General features: G+C 35.5%; 1 protein-coding gene across 1 annotated transcript; it reads right to left on the bottom strand.

The window, feature by feature from the left end:
* Positions 1 to 18,074: 18,074 nt before the first annotated feature.
* Positions 18,075 to 21,110, bottom strand: LOC107943912 (acyl-coenzyme A oxidase, peroxisomal). The gene is made up of 7 exons (XM_016877722.2): positions 20,579 to 21,110; positions 20,300 to 20,415; positions 19,310 to 20,190; positions 19,010 to 19,189; positions 18,761 to 18,927; positions 18,556 to 18,679; positions 18,075 to 18,470 (listed from the first exon to the last, which is right to left on the bottom strand). The coding sequence occupies exons 1-7, from the start codon at positions 21,022 to 21,024 to the stop codon at positions 18,315 to 18,317; spliced, it is 2,070 nt and encodes a 689-aa protein (XP_016733211.1). The 5' UTR covers positions 21,025 to 21,110; the 3' UTR covers positions 18,075 to 18,314.
* Positions 21,111 to 21,461: the final 351 nt, after the last annotated feature.

The following is a 21,461-nucleotide window of genomic DNA, read 5'->3' as shown; positions in this document are numbered from 1 at the left end:
TTAGAGTAACTTTGCGTATAGGTTACCAAAAAAAAACTTAATATCCTAATAATTTAAATAAAAACATTTAACTTAAATGATGTCAAAATAATGAAACAACAATCAAAGAATAAAAGGGTCTAAGTTGAGAAGTACGAACAAGTCTTCTATCTGACCCTGAATTGTCTATCAGCTAAAACAGAAAACAATTACAATACTTAACCAACTTAACTAACTAATTGACCTTATTAACTCTTAACTACAACTGAACTATTTGTATCGCAGAAACATAATAGCTAGCAGACTTTTCTAGGTTAATTCTTTAATAAATGAAAACTTTCAAATGATTCAATAACTATTTTATAATTTTTTTAAAAAAAAATTGAGAGACAAAAACGTACCATTACTAATATTTTAATGACCTTAAGTGTAATTAACCCAAAATTTATATAAAAATTTAGTAGGAAAATGAGTTGTGCTTTTGGAAAAAATCATTTTCCAAAAAAGAAACTTATTTTTTAAGTCATTTTTCATTAATCAAATTACTTTTTACAAAATAAAATATAAACAAATGAGAAAACAGTTTTTTAAAAATTATTTATCGAGAAACAAACACAAAAAATATATATGAATAATTAAGATTTCAAGATCAGAAACTCCATAGTAGTTCTGAGATAATTTAAAAAAAAGCCTTATTTCCCATCAGAATAAATAATTATTGAATACTTTCAATACTATTATCGTGACAAAAAAATTACCTTATAATTGTTGAACTATTTTTAAGATGGTGACGACCACCACGATGACGATGATGATTTGATAAATTCATTCCAATAATTATCAAAATTGTTACAAAATAAAGAGAGATGGGGATAATAAAGAACAAAGAAAATATGAAAGCAATAGAAAATGTAATTTATTGATCAAAAGGGATGATTATAGTACTTCATCATAATATCTATTTATAGGCATAAGAAGTATAGAATAAGTAAAGATCTAATTCTAATAACTATTAGAATTTAAAGTACACCAAAACTTTATCTTGATCATAATGGACATCCACTTAATAAGATATTCATAACACTCCCCTTGGATGTTCCTTGGTAGATAATGTGCCTCGTTAAAACTTTATTAGGAAAAACCCTATGGGATAAAAACATAATGAAGGAAAAAGAGTACACAATCTATAATACGCATAATACACTGTATCATTAAAAATCTTACCAGGAAAACCCAATGGGACAAAACTTCGGTTAAGGGAAAAAAAGTAAAACGCGTATTTACTCCTCCTCATGAAAACATAACATACTTTCTCATATTCTACGTATTCAATCTTGAATACTAGTTTTTCAAATGACTATTTGAATGTATTGCTAAGCATTTATATCACCATTCTTTTGAAAATCATGAGTGAGGGAAACTTTTAGGGAAACATATTTTAATCTCTTCAGGAGTTTCAACAATAATCATAGCAAACTTTAATCATGATCCTTCTATAAAAATACAAATAGGTATTTTGGATCATTTTATAATCCTCTTTCAACTACTATTGACTAAATCAAATTTACCATATATATTCAATTATTTCAATTCATATAAATGAATAATTTCTCGATAGTTTCAATATGCTTCTAGTATTCTAAATCCTTCAAGGATTTTAATATAAACTTTATTATATGTGATTTATAAAGGTTGTAACAACCACCATTAGACGCAAGTTAAATCTTTTATGAATTGTCAAAATAATATGTCTAAAGGTTATTGCATCCACCACGAAAGAATATTATATTTTTTCATAATCAATACCAGTACTTAGCGAAAAACTTCATATTTTTATTCTGTTTTTACGAAACTACTTTGTTTGCATCCTCAATGGCATTATACCTTTAGATATTTGGACTACTGGTCCAGAAATTCCACGAATTTAGTTGTACTTGAGTTGCGTCTTTGTATTTTGATCAATTTATTTCATATTTATATTTCTCAATAGATTTATTCAAGATCTTCCTTTTATTTTATTATTTCAATAATAATATTACATGCAAAATCTTTATCGACCACTTTAATTATTCAGTTCCACATTTTCTCGAATTGACATAACTTATCGAGATATCTTATTTTCATTATTTTAAAATTCAGTTTTAGGTACCTAAATCTCTTCTGAAGTTTTACTTATTAGTTATGTATTGGGTTTCTTCTAGAGCAACTGCCTCCACTATATGACCATCTAGAAGAATTTTCATATTTGGAACCAATCAATCTATTATTTTATTCGAATTGATTGTCCTATTAGGACTTTGATTCAAATAAAAATATTAGATTGTAACGCCCCAAAATTCTTATTTTATTCGAAGTGTGTTGGGTGTGTGTGAGTGGTCCTAAGTTCAAGCCCTATCTTTGGCAAATTTTGGTATTTTTCTGACTTAAGCCTTATACTTGCTCTACGAGCTTATATTTAATCAGTTGTAAAACCATACCAGAATAAGCCTGCTGGCTCGAGTGGTAAGGGAGTCTGTTTGTTGTGAGGAGGTCGTGCGTTTGAATCTCACCACAGGTAGGGGTATCTATTTTTGTTCAAAACTGCACAATTTTTTCAGTGCAATTAGAATTTTGAGTAGTGGATTAGTAGGGAGGAAATTGGCTGATTCTGGTGTTATCTAATCTAAACTGTTTTGTTTTCTGTTTTTCCAAGATTTCTTTTCTCCTCAAAATTCCCAAAAAGTCTGACATAAATTGCTTATTCTCTTTCACTCTACCGATTTCTCTTTCTGTTCCTTGTCGTCGAATTTGTTTTGCCTTTCTATCTATTACCGAAATTCTGTGTTTCATTAGTTCGGTGCTTTTCATGCGATACCGGTAGGTTTGGTGGTGCAATTCTTGTTTTGACTAAATGAATCATATGTTAATAGAATTTGTTTTGTGTTTAGGAGAGGATCAATTGGCTGAGGGCTGCTGTCTGGCACCTTAGTAGTGTGAAATCGTTGTTTCGTTCGAAGGTAAGGTTTGGTTGCCAATTGGCTGAATAACACGTTAGGATTAGTTTTGTTTATCATTTAAGCGATTAATTCAGAGTATTTTGGTTGATTTAAGGTCCTGGTGGTTTCAGGAGTGTCTTTTGCAGTGAATCGATACCAGCTGTGTACCTAAAAATATAGAAAACGGGATTCGACGAAAGCTGAAAATGCAAACTATCGACACTACACGGGTGTGTGGTTGCCTTTGTAGTAAGTCGTATGCAACAACACGACCGTATGGTCGACGAAGATATGGCTGTGCGCAGCACACGGCCGTGTGGTGGCTAAAGTGTGGCTGTGTGGGCCACACAGGCTAAACCAAACTAGATGTGTGGGCTACACGGACATGCCACACGAGTGTGTGATATCTGGGCTAAGCCGTGTAATCTACACGGGCCAATGCCAATCAGGACGTGTGGGCCACACGGGCGTGTGGGTCCACACAGGCAAACCACATAGGCGGATGGGCCCATTTAGCTAAAATGTTTCCTAAGGTTGCACGGGTCACTCAAGTCGACTGTGAACCTACTGTAAGGTCGGTAAGCGTTACTTAGACCCTAACTAGTGTGATCTGAGCATACAATGTATGCATTGAGCATGTTAAATTTATGCATGTTTACTGATCTATTTGTATGACTAATAATTGAATATTGCATGTAAGCATGTATTTCTGTATATTTGCATTGAGCATGTTTAGTTACATCTGCATTGGAGTGGGATGATTGATTATTGGAAGAAGTGTACTGAAAGGCTTTAATGCCTATTACCTGGCAGCTCAGCTGCAATATTACTGATATGTGCTGCATTCGGTACGACTTGGTGTGTAGGGCTGGGTAGGTGTTTTAAACCCCATATGGTGTGTAGGGATGGTCAGAGATGGTGTGTAGAGGCTGGTGGGTAGGATACTGAATTCTATTACTGTATGTATACTATATTTAAGACCCTAATTTATATCTGAGACTGTATCTGAATGGGCTAAGGCCTAAACTGTATCTGAATTTGTAATGGGCTCAGGCCCAGACTATATTTGACTGATAACTATTGTTTGACTGTATGCATGTCTTCTGTGGGGATTACACACTGAGTTTATGTAAACTCACCCCTTTTTTGTTTATCTATACAGGTAACCCCCAAACCTAGACGGATCGGTGCGGCAGAGGACTCAATAGTGACCACATGACTATTAAACTGATTTAATTCCATTTAAGGTTTTTAATTCCTATTATTTTTGGGGTATTTTTTATGTAATTTAGACTTTTGGACTATTGCCGTTACTTTGGATTTTAACTGTTTACATGGACTTTTAAACTGCAAAACACAACGAAAACTCAGTTTAATTAAAAATAATATTTTCCTAAACGAGAACGGTTTTCTTTAAATATCACGGTTTTAAAAGCTTCAGTTACATAATATGTTTTTAAATGAATCAAATTAATGAGAAAACATTTTTGAAATGGACAAAAGATAAATTAAAGCTAATGAACGGAAACAGTTTAAACGTGATAACTTCAATTTCAAATTCCATTCCATTTGACATCGCCAGATTCGGTCATAATGTCTAGGACGGGTTTGGGGTATTAGATTAGTAGTATCAGAGCCAAGTTATAAAACTCAGCTGTGGATTTTGGGTTTTAAGACTTGGTTTAAAGAACTGATTTTCAAATGATTTGAAATAAATTGACTAAGAATGTGGTACACCGAGTCTCCGGCGCCGATCCTGTAAGTATTTTGACAAACTATTATGATATTATAGATAGTATGTTCTGAAAACACTCTAGTCAATAAATCCTAAAACTGTAGTGAAACTAAAACTGATAGAGATTGTACTTGCAAAAAATAAACTCTGAATTTATGATACTGCTTTGCATAAAACATCTATTAATAAATATTGAAACTGTAACTAATTCATAAAATTCGTGGTACCAGACAAATCCGAATAGACATAAGTGCACGAGGTATCCATGGACGTGGTACAAGAGGCAGAGGTAGAGGCCATAAGGGGACTCGAGCTTAGTCCTCTTCTCTAGGCAGCATGTCGAACCTGGATACAAATGAGACGCCGATGTCACCTGCTACTGAGACTAGGTCTCAGGATCGCATGATTGGGGACGACATATTTTCCTAGGCTATGTTCAGGATACTGGAGGGTCGTTGGGCCCAACACTGGATTTGGGGGCCGAGGGTCAGTTATGGAACGACTCCGGTCCAATGGAGCTGAACTTTTTAGGGGTATCACTGGAATCGACCCTAATGTGCTGAGTACTGGATGGAGGCTACTGAGAGGATAATGGATGATTTAGACTGTATCCTTGAGCAAAAATTGAAAGGTGCTGTCTCATTGCTTTGTGATAAGGCCTATCAGTGGTGGCTGACTGTTAGGGAGGGCACACAGCCCGATCGTCTGTCTTGGGAGTTCTTTAAGTCTGCCTTCTAAGGGAAGTATGTGGGAGCAAGTTACATCAATACTCGTAGGCGTGAGTTTCTGAACCTCACTCAGGGAGACCGATCAGTGGCCGAGTATGAGGCCGAATTTTTGAGACTGAGCCACTGTGCGCGAGGTATGGTGGCATCTGAGTATGAGAAATGTGTTTGTTTTGAGGATGGCCTTAGGGATAATCTTGAGGGTGCTGATAGCTCCACAAAGGGAGTGAGAGTTCTCTGTTCTGGTAGAGAAGACAAAAATTACCGAAGAGGTTAAACGTGCTGAGGGCCAAAACAGAGATCGTGAGAGGAGTAGGAACAAGAGGGAGTCGAAGACTTCGAGTTCAGTACTGAGGCCTAAGTAAAAGGCCAGGATTGATGAGCCGGTTAGAGCTGGGCTCCCTGTTACTCCTACTGGATTGCAGCTGTATGGAGATTGTGGTAGATGCCATCAGGGCAAGTGTTGGAAGAGGACTGAGGCGTGTTTAAGGTGTGTGTATTAAAGCATCGCATTTGAGAGTGTCCGCTGAGAGCTGATCAAGTACAAGTTGTGGGTTCTAGTACTGCACAGCCACAGAGGATAGTTCAGCAACCACCTAAGCGCCATGGTCAGGCTGGGGGTGGTAACGATATGGGCAGTGGACAAAGAGCACTTGGAAGAGGTGCTAGACAGATTAAGGTGAGGCAGCCTGCTCTTGTTTATACTACTCGTCACTGAGAGGACATAGAAGCTCTAGACGTCATTACCAGTACATTCTTAATTTACAATGTACTTTATTTTGCTTTGATAGACATAGTTTCCACACATTCCTATGTAGCTAGCACTGTGTCTAGAAACTTGGGGATTTTGATTAAGAGTACTTCTAATGAGGTGACTGTACTGAGTCTATTAGGGCAATCAGTTCAGGTTAGCAAATTGTATAGAGATGCTCTGCTAAAGATTCAAGGGTCGATATTTTTGGCTAATTTGATAGAGCTTCTGTTTAGGGAGTTCGACCTGATTCTGGGATGGACTGGTTGGTCAAGCACTGTGTCAATCTAGACTGTGCGACTAAGAGGGTCGTATTAAGAACAGAAGAGGATATTGAGGTAGTCATGATTAGAGAACGTCAAAATTATTTGGCTAATGTGATCTTGGTACTGGTGGCTGAGAAACTGGTTCATAAGGGATGTGAGGCGTCCTTGGCTTATATTAGTGTTTTCGTTTCTGGGGATTCTACTGTAAAGGATATCAAAACTATAAGGGATTTTTTGGACGTTTTTCTTAAGAAGCTACCGGGTTTACCTCTAAATCGAGAAGTGGAATTTGGGATTGAGCTTCTTCCTGGCACAGCTCCGGTGTCTATCGCCCCCTACCGTATGGCACCGAAGGAGTTTATAGAGCTTAAGGCTCAACTTTAGGAGTTTTTAGACCGTGGTTTCATCCGTCCCAGTGTGTCTCCATGGAGAGCACAGGTTCTATTTGTTAAGAAGAAGGATGGGACTATGAGAATGTGTATAGATTATTGGTAGTTGAACAAGCTAACCATTAAGAACAGGTATCCACTTTCGAGGATCGACGACTTATTTGATCAGTTCCGAGGGGCTTCTGTGTTTTCTAAGATCGATCTCCATTCAGGGTATCACCAGTTGAGTGTAACAGTCCAGTTTAGACCTTAATCGGAACAGTGTTTCGGGACCACAAATTCAAGTCAAAAAAATATTTTAGTATTATTCTTGGTGTTTACAGTATGTGAGTTAATATGTGTGAAATTTTCGTGTGAAAATTTTATTGTTTGTGAGCTCAATTTTATAAAAGGACTTAATTGCGTTAAATGTAAAAGTAGCATGCTATAAGTTAAAAGTGTCTAAAACCTATGGAGCTTAAAAGTTAGGGTCCTTATGTGATAAATGGACCATTAATTAGTTAGTGGAAATGTCGGTTTGGCATTATTGAAATATTGAATTTGAAATAAGGTTATTTGAGTAATTTATGAATATATGTTAATATGTTAATAAAATAAAAGTTAAATTGTCATTTTTGATGGTTCTTTCAACCGAAAATGAGAAAAGAAAAAGGTTCATAGAAGCCATTAGGGTTCGACAACTTCAAGCTTTAATTAGTAAGTGATTTTGACTCAGTTTTTGATAATTTTTATATTTTTGAGATCGTTGCTTCGAATGCTAGTAAACCCATGCTTCAATTTTTGGAATTTATGTTGGTTTTGTGTTTTGCCATTGTTGAAAGTTTGATGATTTTTGTGTTTGATGATGAAAAATAAATATGTATTAATAGATTTTTTTATGTTTTGGTTAAATAATGATTCGGTTGATGAATTTGTTTTCGATTGTGGCTTAATTGGATAAGCTAAGTGATGAATAAATCATTGCTTGTATAATTGGATTTATTGGTGCATTTACGAAGACAAGAATATTCATGAATTATAGTTGATTTGTTAATTATTAAGTTAAGTTTAAGGTGTTTAGTTAATATGACTATTTGGTTATGAAATTGGTATAAAATATTTTTTTTATATAATTTGCTAGCCAAATAGATGGAAAACAATTTGGTTTTGAAAATGACATTTTAGCATGATTCATAGCATGTGAACTTGACATATTTCTATTCGGCATTGGTACTTAGTAGATGGCTATTAATAGTTAAATGAGTGGTGCATGAATTATTTTTAAATACAATGGAGATTCGGTCATTTGGTAATACTTGTATGTACTTGTATATTTTTGTCTAATAATCCGTGTGGAATAACTTGACCATTCAGTAATGGTTGCTAATATTTCATGTTTGGATGTATTAATGTATGTGCATTATATGTGCTGAATCAAGTTGTAAATAAATATATATATGTTACCGATTGAATTGAGCTTTGGGGAATTTGTTCCGAGTGTGAAATAAATTGAATAAATGGGCTACAAGGCCTAAGGTAAATTCGGTCTAACACGGGTTAGATAAGATTTTGTGTATTTTGTGCTATTTGGAAATAGGGACTAATTTGTAAAAATATGAAATATTATGCGCTAATGTGCAAATTGCCCTTTTTATGTGTTTTTGGGTGAATTTGAGTATATGTGAGATTAAATATGCATGATATTTGATGTATATCCGGGTTAAATCCCGCAGGCTTCGTGCTGGTATTATATCCGGGTTAAATCCCGCAGGCTTCGTGCTGGTATTATATCCAGGTTTTATCCTGCATGCTTCGTGCTGGTATTATATCCGGGTTAAATTCCGCAAGTTTAGTGCTAGTATTATATCTGGGTTAAATCCCGTAGGCTTAGTGCTGATATTATATTCGAGCTTAAAGTTCTGCAGGTTCTGTGCTGGTGACTGGATTCAGGTTTTAAACCTAGCAGGCTTAACGCCGGTGATTCAAGTAAGATTATGAATTCGAAAGTTCGAGGTAAACTACTATTGAATATGTATGATACATTATGATAGTCAGGTACGTATTATGTACTCGCATGTGAATTGATTTTTAAGGTGAATTATTAGTATCAAAGAACCATATATATATGTGTGAATGATTACTATATCTACGAATAAGAGCATGACCTATTCGGTCGATGTCTGTCATTATATGAAAATATGTTACCTAAATTAATTGTACGAGCTTCCAGAGATATCCGAGTATCCTCTTTGTTTCCAAATGGTTCAACTGGTACTCTGAGAAGTAAATGAATATATAAATGTGCATCCGATTCAGGTATATTGCAATGTTTATGAAATTAAGTAATGAAAGTGAATATGATTATGATTTATGGATATATAATTCAGGTACGTGTGTTTTGATTATGAAATTCATAAATGAAAGGTGATTATGTTTCAAGTGATAATATGTGAAATATATGACATCAAATGATGTAAATGTATAAATAAATGGTGTGATACATATATGTTTGTTATACGAATTGTGGTCCTATGTTTTGAGCATGGGAATTATGAAATGAGAAACATGGTTTTGGGAAATGGAAAGTAATATATATGTGTAAGATAATATGTGATTTATAAGAAAATGAAATGTGAATATATGCTCTATATATATATGAAATTGAAATGTAGCCAAATGGATAAGTTATATATAAAGTAGTTAGTGAACCATTACATGTTTTGGTTATTCATGTAATGATTATGTGCAAACTTGATTTATATGATTGAGTTAACGGTTGTCTTTCGAATGTGAAAACGTGATATATATATTCATTGATAAATAAGATAAGAGAAGCTACTTAATGTGGTTATATGAATTTACGAGTACAAGATTGTATAAGTGATTGATGTTTGTTAAATTTGGTTTAATGATAATGATTTGTAAATATCATTGAAATGATTTATTTGCTTATGACTTACTAAGCTTACTCTGTGTGTTTTTCCTATGTTCATAGAGTTTCGGACACTTTCTCGGGTTGGAAGTCGTTGGAGACCACATCACACTATCTAGTTATCACTTCGGTAATTAAAAGCTTTAAGTTTTTGGTTGTGTGGCATGTATAGGCTAAATTCAATGTGGTTCATTTTGATTTGTATATGTAGCCATGCGAGAGTGGCTTGTTAATGATGTTAATGTTTGTGTATATTCAGGCATGGTATAAGCTTATTTTTGAGAAATATGTCTTTATGGTATGAATGAATGTGTGAAAATTTTAAATTGTATGCAAGATTTATCTTTTGAATGTGAGTGAATATTAAAATATAAGTCCGGTAATGCCTCGAACCCTATTTTGGCTTAGAATACGGGTAAGGGGTGTTACATTGAGGTTTAAGGAAGTGGATGTGCATACGACTGCATTTAGGACTCGTTATGGGCATTACGAGTTCCTAGTTATGCCTTTTAGGTTGACGAATGTGCCGACCATATTTATGGATCTGATGAACCGAGTGTTTCACCATATCTAAACCAATTCATCATAGTTTTCATCGACAACATCTTGGTATACTCTAAGACTGAAGATGAGCATGATGAGCATCTTAGAGTTGTGCTTTAGACTCTGCGTGAGAAGCAGCTCTACGCTAAATTTAGTAAGTGTGAGTTCTGGCTTCGTGAAGTCACTTTCCTAGGGTATGTAGTTTCTACTGAGGGGATTCGAGTCGATCCTACAAAGATTAAGGCTGTACTAGATTGGAAACAGCCTAAGAATGTTTTGAAAATCTACAACTTTTTGGGTTTAGCAGGCTATTATCGGTGGTTTGTAGATGGTTTCTCACTGATTGCAGTGCTCTTAACTAAGCTGTTACATAAGGGTGTTTTGTTTTTCTAAACTGATGTGCAGCAAGAGAGCTTCGAAAAACTCAAGATTGTTCTAACTGAGGCTCCTGTTTTGATACAGTCTGAACCTGGAAAGGAGTTTGTAGTTTACAATGATGCATCGCATGTGGGTTTGGGTTATGTTCTGATGCAAGATGGTAAGGTTGTGGCATATACGTCTCATTAGCTCAAAACGCATAAGGCCAACTATCCGATGCATGATTCAGAATTGGCCGCTGTAGTCTTTGCTTTGTAAATTTGGAGGCACTATCTATACGGTAAGAAGTGCACTATCTATACTGATCAAAAAAGCCTCAGGTATTTACTGACTTAGACGGAGTTAAATCTTGGGCAGTATAGATGGATTGAGCTGCTTAAGGACTATGACTATACTATTGAGTACCATCTTAGCAAGATCAATGTGATGGCTGATGCATTGAGCCGTAGGGCAATGGCTCATCTGAGAGCGATGTTCACTCGACTTAGTTTGTTCAACAACAGAAGTTTGTTGGCTGAACTATAGGTTAAACCGTCTTGAATAGAATAAATTCGAGATAAGCAGTTAGAGGATAAATCGTTGGGCCTTCGGTTTCATCAAGTTGAGAGTGGCAGCACTACAAACTTTGAGCTGAATAATGATAGGGTACTCTGTTTCTGTGGTCAAATTTATGTACCGAATGATACTGATCTGAGACAGTCTATTCTGAAAGAGGCGCATAGTAGCCCTTATGCTATGCACCCTGATGGGAATAAGATGTATCGAGATCTTAGAGAACTGTACTGATGGCCAGGGTTGAAATGGGAGGTTACTAATTTTGCGGCACGATGTCTAACATGCCAGCAGGTTAAGGCTGAGCATCAGTTACCTTCGGCTTTGTTGCAACCGGTTAAGATTCCACTATGAAAGCGGGAATGAGTAATGATGGACTTCGTTAGTAGGTTGCCTTTAACACCCACAAAGAAAGATTCTATTTGGGTCATCGTGGATCAACTGACCAAGCCTGCATACTTTATTCCGATTAGGACTGACTATTCTCTTCAAAAGTTGACGAATCTCTACATCTTTGAGATAGTGAGACTGCATAGGGTACCAGTTTCAATATTTTTGATAGGGATCCTCGCTTCATGTCTCAGTTCTAGAAAAAGTTGCACGAGGCTTTGGGTTCAAGGTTGGACTTCAGTACTGCGTTCCATCCTCAGACCGATGGTCAATCTGAGAGGGTGATTCAAATATTAGAGGATCTGCTTAGGAGCTGTGTGATGGATTTTCAAGGCAATTGGGAGGATTATCTGCCGTTAGCCGAGTTCGCCTACAATAACAGTTTTCAGTCGAGTATTCAGATGGCTCCTTACAAGGCTCTGTATGGTCATAAGTGTCGTACTCCTTTATGTTGGACTGAGTTGGGTGAAAGTCGAATGTTGGGTCCTGAGCTGGTTTCTGAGACTGAAGATAAGGTTCGACTGATTAGGGACCGTCTGAAGGAGGCTTCTGATAGACAGAAGTCCTATGCAGATTTAAAAAGGTGTGAGATTGAGTATTCTGTGAAGGGACTTCGTGTTTCTCAAGGTCTCACCATTAAAGAAAGTTCTGAGGTTTGATCGTGAGGGCAAATTGAGCCCTAGGTTTGTTGGGTCTTACCAAATTTGAAGCGAGTGGGATCTGTCGCTTATTAATTAGAGTTACCTTCAGAGCTAGAACATATTCATGACATATTTCACGTCTCAATGTTGAGGTGTTACCGCTCTGGTCCTACTCATATTGTCCCTGTTGAGGAGATTGAGGTTAAGCCAGATTTGACCTTCGAGGAGGAGCCAGTTCAGACTCTGGATTGCGATATAAAGGTTCTTCGAAAGAAGTCTATCCCATTAGTGAAGGTGCTGTGGCAAAATCATAACACAGGGGAGGCCACGTAGGAGCCTGAAAATGCGATGCGTCAGCAGTGTCCCATCTGTTCTGATCAAGTAAATTTTGAGACCGAAATTTTCTTTTAGGGGGTAGAGTTGTAACGCCCTAAAATACTTATTTTTGTTTCTATTAAAATATGACACAAATTTGTATCTACTTCAGTCATTAAATGTGCTAGGTGTGTGTAAGTGGTCCCAAGTTCAAGCCTTATCTTTGGTAAATTTTGGTATTTTTCTAACTTAAGCCTTATACTTGCTCAACGGGCTTATATTTAATCAGTTGTAAAACCATAACAAAATAAGCCTGCTGGTTCGAGTGGTAAGGGAGTCTGTTTGTTGTAAGGAGGTCGTGTGTTCGAATCTCAACATAGGCAGGGGTATTTATTTTTGTTCGAAACTGCGCAAGTGTTTCAGCGTAGTTAGCACTCTAAGTAGTGGATTGAGTGGGAAGAAAATTGGGGGATTCTGGTGTTATCTAATATAAACTATTTTCTTTTCTTTTCTTTTTAAAATTTCTTTTCTCCTTAAAATTCCCCAAAAAGTCTGATGTGAATTGCTTATTCTCTTGCACTCTACCGATTTCTCTTTCTGTTCCTTGTCATCGAATTTGTTTTGCCTTTCTATCTATTGTCGAAATTTTGCTTTTCATTAGTTTGGTGCTTTTTGTGCCATACCGATAGGTTTGGTGGTGCAATTCTTGTTTTGAATGAATGAATCATATGTTAATAGAATTCTTTTTGTGTTTAGGAGAGGATCAAGGGGTTGAGGGCTGTTGTCTGGCACCTTAGTACTGTGAAATTGTCATTTCGTTCGAAGGTAAGGTCTGGTTGCCAATTGGCTAAATAACTCGTTGGGATCGATTTAGTTTATCGTTTAAGCGATTAATTTAAAGTCTTTTGATTTATTTTAGGTCCCGGTGGTCTCGGGAGCATTTTTACAGTGAATCGATACCAGGTGTGTATTCGAAAACATAGAAAATGGGATTCGGTGAAAGCCGAAACTGCAAACTATCAACGCCACACAGGTGTGTGGTCGCCTGTGTGGTAGGCCGTATGCGACAACATGGCCGTGTGGTCGACGAAGACATAGCCGTGCACAGTACACAGCCGTATGGCACTAAAGTGTGGCCGTATGGGCCACACGGGCTAAACTAAATTGGGCTTATGAGCCCACCCTAACACGCCATACGGGCATGTGATATCTGGGCCAGGCCGTGTGCTCTATACGGGCCAATGCCAATCTAGGCTTGTAGGCCCACATGAATATCTAGGCCAGGCCGTGTGACCCACACGGGCAAATGCCAATATGGGCGTGTGGGCCTATTTAGCTAAAATGTTTCCTAGGGTTGCACGGGTCGTTCAAGTCGACTGTGAACCTACTGTAAGGTCAGCAAGCACTACTTAGACCCTAACTTGTGTGATCTGAGCATAAAATGTATGTATGAAGCATGTTAAATTTATGCATGTTTACTAATCTATATGTATGACTGATAACTGAATATTGCATATAAGCATGTATTTCTGTATATTTGCATTGAGCATGTTTAGTTGCATCTGTACTGGGGTGGGATGATTGATTATTGGAGGCAGTGTACTGAAAGGCTTTAATGCCTTTTATATGGCAACTCAGTTGCAATATTATTGATATGTGACGCATTCGGTACGACTTGGCGTGTAAGGTTGGGTGGGTGTTTTAAACCCCACATGGTTTGTAGAGATAGTCGGAGATGGTGTGTAGAGGCGAATGGGTAGGATACTAATTTCTGTTACTATATGGATACTGTATTTGAGAACCTAATTTATATTTGAGACTGTATCTGAATGAGCTACAGCCTAAACTGTATTTGAATCTGTAATAGGCTTAGGCCCAGACTGCATTTGACTGATAATTGTTGTTTGACTTTATGCATGTCTTCTGTAGGGATTACACACTGAGTTTACGTAAATTCACCCCCTTTTGTTTTTCTGTACAGGTAACCCCCAAACCTAGATGGATCGGTGTGGCAGAGGACTCAATGGTGACCACATGACTATTGAACTGATTTAATTTCATTTAAGGTTTTTAATTCCTATTACTTTTGGGGTATTTTTTATGTAATTTAGACTTTTGGACTATTGCCGTTACTTTGGATTTTAATTGTTTACATGGACTTTAAACTGCAAAACAAAACGAAAAAATCGGTTTAATTAAAAACAACATTTTCCTAAACGCGAATGATTTTCTTTAAATATCACGGTTTTAAAATATTCTGCTACAGAATATGTTTTTAAATGAATCAAATTTTGAAATGGACGAAAGATAAATTAAAGCTAATAAATGGGAACAGTTTAAACGTGATAACTTCGATTTCAAATTCCATTCCATGTGACATCGCCAGATTCGGTCATAACGTCTAGGCCAGGTTTGGGGTGTTACATAGATGGTATATAGCACTTGGTTATTCTTATTAAGTTTGTAAATACATCTAACAATTAACTTGTAATGAGTTATCCTTATTGAACTTCTGGTTCAAATTGCTCTCCCCCTAACTCATTACAAGTTATTATTTCTCTCCCCCTAATGTCGGGAAAACTATCGAATCAAGATTGTAATCACAAATCATGTCATAATTGAATCTCGAATACATTCAAAACATCTAATAATATAAAGAAACTTGTAATTAATATATATTCTCAACTTTCTTTAAGGATTCACTCAACTTTGTGCATTGTGGAGTAGTTGGAACATATACGCACATACAAAAAATTCAAAAATGAGAAATATTTAGCTCTTGATCAAAAACCAATTGTAATGGGGAGTTTTATAACTTATTGGCTTGATGCATACAACATGTAAATCAACATAATCTCATGTTGAAATAGGAAGTTTAGTTCTCATAAGTAATGGTTTAGACGTTAATCAGAGGTGTTCAATCAATAATTTCTCTAAACCATTATGCGCAAACTTTTATAAAAGTTTTTCAAACTCAATTAATAAAAGACTAAGATATAAACTCATCAGTATTAGCAAGATGAATTGCATTTATTGCATGATCTGAAATTAATTATTTAAAAAGTAATCTTGCAAATGACAGGTTGCAAGTTGATAATACATACGTGATTATTTTGTAGTTGTATCTACTAAAATCATATAAAACCATCCACATGATGGATGAATGGACCCATATTCATTTCAGAAATGCAAAACATTAAATCTCAACTTTAGCTAGTGGGTTTCTAAGAACCAAATTTTATTGAGAACAAGCAACAAATAAAAATTATTTAAATTAAAAAATCTTCTGGTTCTTTAATGGATGTTCATATGAATTCTCAATTAATTTTCGCATCATATATGATCTAGGATAGTCTAACTGGTCACACCAAGTAGCAAACACATTTGTATTAGTAAACTTTTGGTTTACTTTAACATGTGTTTCAATTATACTAAATTGTAACAAATTGATAATTTTATTAGCATTCCTTTTAATTTATATCCACATATAAGTACTATTGTGACATTTACTACTAGAAATGTCTAAATCAATGTGAAGTCTATAATGCAACCAAATCAATAAATATAATTTCCAAATAATTATATGCAGTATCGCTTCAAGGAATATGCCAAAATCTTCAAATACCCAAAAATCTATTAATAGCAAACTTTGAGAGTAGAGCTTATTTTTCAAGTGTACAATAGGTACATAACCAATTACTTTTTATACATAAGTTTTCTCTCTTGCAAGTTCTCATCAGCAATATTTTACCACGTAATTTTAATTGAGAACTTATTCTGAATATTGTAGAGTTGTGCTCGCAGTTTTTTAAAAAAACTTGTAACTTTAGGTGCATCAAACCATAATAAGCTTTAGATAGAATTATCATATCTAATTGCTCATGAGTAGATCTTTCACAGTCAAATATTTTGCTTTCAACCCTATAATAGGGATGATGACAAAAGAATATCACAAAGATTATAAATTATTAACTCAATCCCTTTTATTTATTTATATGAAATATAATATTTTCCTCATTCACAATCTTAATATGAGATCCATTATAAATATCTGTTAAAACCAATGGATTAACCATCACAAGATATTAATATATTAGATCTTCTAACTAATTTTGTACTATCAAATATTGAAATAATATTTGTTTGTTTTAGTACAAAATTAGATAAATACTTTCTATCTTTAATGATAGAATTTATTACTACATTCTCATATTCTTCCTCAAAGAATATTAACAAAAACAAAATATTTGGGCATATGCCACATGTGGCTAATAATCTTTCATACCACATTGATAACATAAGTTCCCTTTGAAAAGTTATCTTGAGAACTCTGATTGTTCTCTTATTTATTACTATATTCCCACTTTTAGTGGTCCATAATTATATCTTTTATTTTCTTTATATTTACATTCACTTCGGGGAATGCAATAAATCTAGTAGGATAGACTTCTAAACGCCTCCATTGATTCTTTATTTCATAATCACCATCGCAAAACATGCGTGGATTTCAAACCAAAATCTATCTATTAATGTTGTCATGATTAACCTCCAATTATAATAAACATGATATAATAAATAAAATATAGTAAAATATACTTGAAGATCTTTAACATCATCGTCATCACCTTGACTATTATCACGAGCATCCATTCTGAGATTTAATCTTTCAACATCCTGAAGATGAAGTTGTAAGGATGGAAGTTTAAGGTGAAAATGAATTTGATTTGTAGGACGACTTCGAAGGATTTTGAAAAATTAGAGAATCATCGTACTGATAACGTGTTACAAAATAAAGAGAGATGGGGATAATAAAGAACAAAGAAAATATAAAAGCAATATAGAATGTAATTTATTGATCAAAAGAGGTGATTACAATGCTTCATCATATTCTCTATTTATAGGCATAAGAAGTATAGAAGAAATAGAGATCTAATTCTAATAACTATTAGAATTTAAAGTACTCCAAAACTTTATCTTGATCATAATAAACATCCACTTAATAAGATATTCATAACAAAAATTATTTTATAGATGATTTTTAAAATTATTTTATTATAAGAAAATGGTTTTTATTAAGAATTTTGGCGAAGACTTATCAGTAATTCTTAAATAAATTTTAAAAAGTTATTTCTATTACAATAAATAATTATTGAATGTAAAGTTTCAAAATGTATAGCTTCAAAATTTTGGTTGAAAGATTTTATAGGCGTATTTAGCATTAAAAAAAAAACATGAAATTTTATAAAGAACGGTAATGAAACACCATATAAAAAGATAATGGTATATATACATTTACTTGCAGTCAACATCCTTCAATAGGAGCACTAACTAACAATCTATCATGTTAATGAACACAATGGTCACATATTTATACTTGTCATATAGCTTTTCTCTAAAGTGAACGTTAGCTAAATTGGTAAAAATTTTATTTATTTTTTCAAATAATAACTAATATTAATTTCTATTTATTATGATGGTGTTTTTATCTTTTTCAAGTTTTTAAAAATGATGTCTTCAAACAAAATTTGAACACAAATTTTTATCATTCCACTAATAATAATTATTAAATATTTTGTCATAAATAAAATATATTTTACATTGATTTTTTTTTCATGAAAATAATATGATAAAAAGGCTAAAAAAAATTCCTATCAGTCAAGGAAACCACTTGGGTATCTTTTTGGGTTAAATTTATTTGCATATGGCGATTGACATTGCATATTTTCTTTTTTGGGTTGGGGGTGGGGGGGCGGGGGGCAAGTCATTAGAACCCAATATGGTGCGTGTACTGCGCATATGCTTCTGACTGCATCGCAATCGGGGCTCGTGTAACAGATGCCGGAAGATCGAATCCATCGACAAGTTCCCCTGCAATGTTTCTCACTTGAAAACATAGGTACTCTGTGAGCTTGTGGATTGCCTGCATAAAGGAAAACAGAGTTACTAATGAAACACCAATACTTGGGACATATGCTCTATACTTCTTTCTGATTTGAACTCTATACCTTGGCTTTGTTAGGAGCAACATAATCAACATTACGGTAAGTTCCTATGTCGTTCCAGATGTGGTCCAGCGCATAAAGATCGCAAACGAGTTTTAAAGCAGCTCTACTACTTGCATCAGGACAACTGGAATTCAATTTCAAGCTCAGTTAGAAACTCAGAAAGTATGCGCATGGCAAGCGGAAAATATTAGAGTTGAGGATGTACTTGTGCACAGCTTCGATAAACTTTGCAAGGATGACAGACTCAGTATGAGCCTCTGCAAGCATCAGAAGGTGATTCAGGCACCTATTCCAAGCACCAAAGCTGCCTAGAGTTTTCGAGTGCTTCCGGAGCCGTGCTGCTACACTTTGGAGCAGTCTTGAGGTTCGGTACTAAAAACCAAAATTGGAGAAATCTTATTGTTACAATTTACACTATGAAACGATAATCTACAATAACAAAGATAACACTCACCCTGAAGGCATCCAACTGGAATTTAGGGTCTCGCAAGTGATCAGCACTTTCCCATCGAGCAATTATAGGATTCGGCTGCGACAAGTATGTGTTCATAGATTCTCGCAAGTAGTTCCATGTAACAGAAAGAGAACCACCTTGGAACTTGTCTTTATATTGCTTCAATAGATCAGCAGCTACCTAGATAGATCCCAAGAAGAATTCCCATTAAGTTGTATCAAAAAGCAAATTCAAGGTCTAATGAAGGAAAACTGAAAAAAGACATTGTAAGTTTTCAAGCAAGGTTGATTTGTCTGAAACCTGTTGCATAAGTACTGTGTTGTCTCCTTCAAATGTCTGGAAAATATCGTGATCGTTCCTCAAGCTACCAAACCGGTTGACAGCGGCATATCCATGGCCTCCGCAGGCTTCCCTGCAGGTACTCAATGACTTTGCTGTATATGATGTCACGTAGGCCTTAAGGCCTGCGGAAAGTGCATGTACATCAGCAACGAGTTGTTCATCGTGCATCTTCTTCATCTCCGAATATTTCTGGACCAAATAATGAGTAGCAAAATGAAATGCATACGATGAAGCCAGCATCGGCATGAGCTTGTGCTGTTGTGATTGATAATCTAGAATGCTGACTTCAGGCTGTTCGGGAGGACCAAATTGCTGGCGTAGTAAGGAGTATCGAACAGCGATAGTGACCGAAATCTTGAGGAAGCCAACGGAAGCATATGCAAGGCCGACCCTCCCACCTACAAGTTCACCTAACATGGCAGCGAAACGTTTGTTTATAGTAGGGAGACTACTAGTGTATTTTCCATCTCGAGAAACATCGCCGAATCGATTAAGAAGGTTATCTCGGGGGATTCGAACCGAACGGAATCGCAGTGCTCCATTATCAACTCCATTCAAGCCAACTTTATGGCCACAATCGTGGATTTCGATTCCGGGAAGTGTTTGGAGAGTGTTTAAATCCCTTATTGGGACAATGAAAGCATGGACTCCCATATCGGAAACTTTTTTGGAGTCATGAGTTGGTAAAATGAGTTTAGCGAAAACTGTTGCGAATTTGCCATGAACTGCAGCATTCCCAATCCACCATTTGATGGCTCCATCATTTGGTGTGTCAATGATGAATTCATCTGTAACTGGATCAAATGTTGCCCTGGTTTGAAGACCTTGTACATTTGAGCCTTTCAAAATCCACATAAATTTCACAGTTTAGTTTTTTATACATAAAAAACACCACCATAATTTATAACAAGAAAATCCAGATTGTCATGGTTGAAACAGAGAGCTTACCGTGGTGTAGTTCTGTCATGGCGAAACACCCAGGATAATCCAGATTGTCGATTCCATCAAAATATTTATCCCTATGCTTTTCAGTTCCTAAGTTTAGCACTGAACCTCCCCAAAGACTGCACAATTTTAAGCATTCCAACTCACTACGATTAATCCAAAACCAATAAATTCCTCAAAAAAAAAAAACACCATAGATTCCAAAACTTAAAAAATGAATAACTTTCATAAATTTAAATACCCAAACTCCAAAAAGCAACCAAGATTGAATCTTTAATATACCTAAACTGGACGCCAAGTTTGATCCCAAGAGATACATCAATACTCCCAATAGCTTCAGTAATGGCGAAATACTTAGCAGGGTCATCAACAATATATCTAAAAGGCTTGATCTTTGCTTCTCTAACCAACGCAACCAGCTGTCTCATACAAAGCTCCCTATGTTCATTCATTGAAACCCCGACCGGTGTTTGTAAATCGGGCCTTGACTCGAAAAATTCAATGATTTTCTCTTGAATATCCCTGTTTTTCCCTCTCATGTAGGTTGAGAGAGAGACTTTGTCAACCTCCAGTTTATTGGCCGCCTTGGCGCATATTAGCATGTTGAGCTGGGGTGAAGGTTGAGAAGGTGGAGGCGGGGTCAGGTGAAGGGACAGAAGCTGGATACGGCGGCTCGCGGAGGTGATGTACGGATGCGATTCATCCTCCACCGTCTGATTTGGGTTCATGTTTTTACGACAACGGGGGATTATTATTATTTTTTTTAAGCGGTGGTTTGTCTTCTGAAAATGTGAAGAAAAGGAGGGGACTGAGTAATTTAAACATAAAAGTCATGGTGACATGCCAATTTTTTATTGGAAGAAAGGAAAGTCGTTAAGTTAGCGCGGGGACTTGGGGGAATGGATATAGTGATGACGTGGCAGTTTTTGAGACAGAGTGGGATTTGACCTTTAGAGTTTGTTTTGTCCTGTTTATTCTTATCTTCCCATATACGCAGAATGGATAAACTTGGTTTTTCTCACACATATTCGGTTTATCTATTTTAAAAAATAATACAATTTATGCGATATTAATTTCATCCTTTAAAAATAGTAATTATTTTTTTCTGAAAATTATTACGAAATTAAAAAATAATTCAAATTTTAGCTTTTTAATATTTATAATT

Source organism: Gossypium hirsutum, chromosome A10 (assembly GCF_007990345.1).
Source record: "Gossypium hirsutum isolate 1008001.06 chromosome A10, Gossypium_hirsutum_v2.1, whole genome shotgun sequence".
Lineage (NCBI taxonomy): Eukaryota > Viridiplantae > Streptophyta > Magnoliopsida > Malvales > Malvaceae > Gossypium > Gossypium hirsutum.
Note: the sequence above shows the minus strand (reverse complement) of the source record. Positions and strands in the feature narration are given on the sequence as shown.

Coding starts and splice junctions, on each gene's coding strand:
- LOC107943912 (XM_016877722.2), bottom strand. CDS start 21,024: ATGAACCCAAATCAGACGGTGGAGGATGAATCGCATCCGTACATCACC. Junction 20,191..20,299: donor CATGACAGAACTACACCACG/GTAAGCTCTCTG, acceptor GGATTTTGAAAG/GCTCAAATGTACAAGGTCTT. Junction 18,680..18,760: donor TTTATCGAAGCTGTGCACAA/GTACATCCTCAA, acceptor ATTGAATTCCAG/TTGTCCTGATGCAAGTAGTA.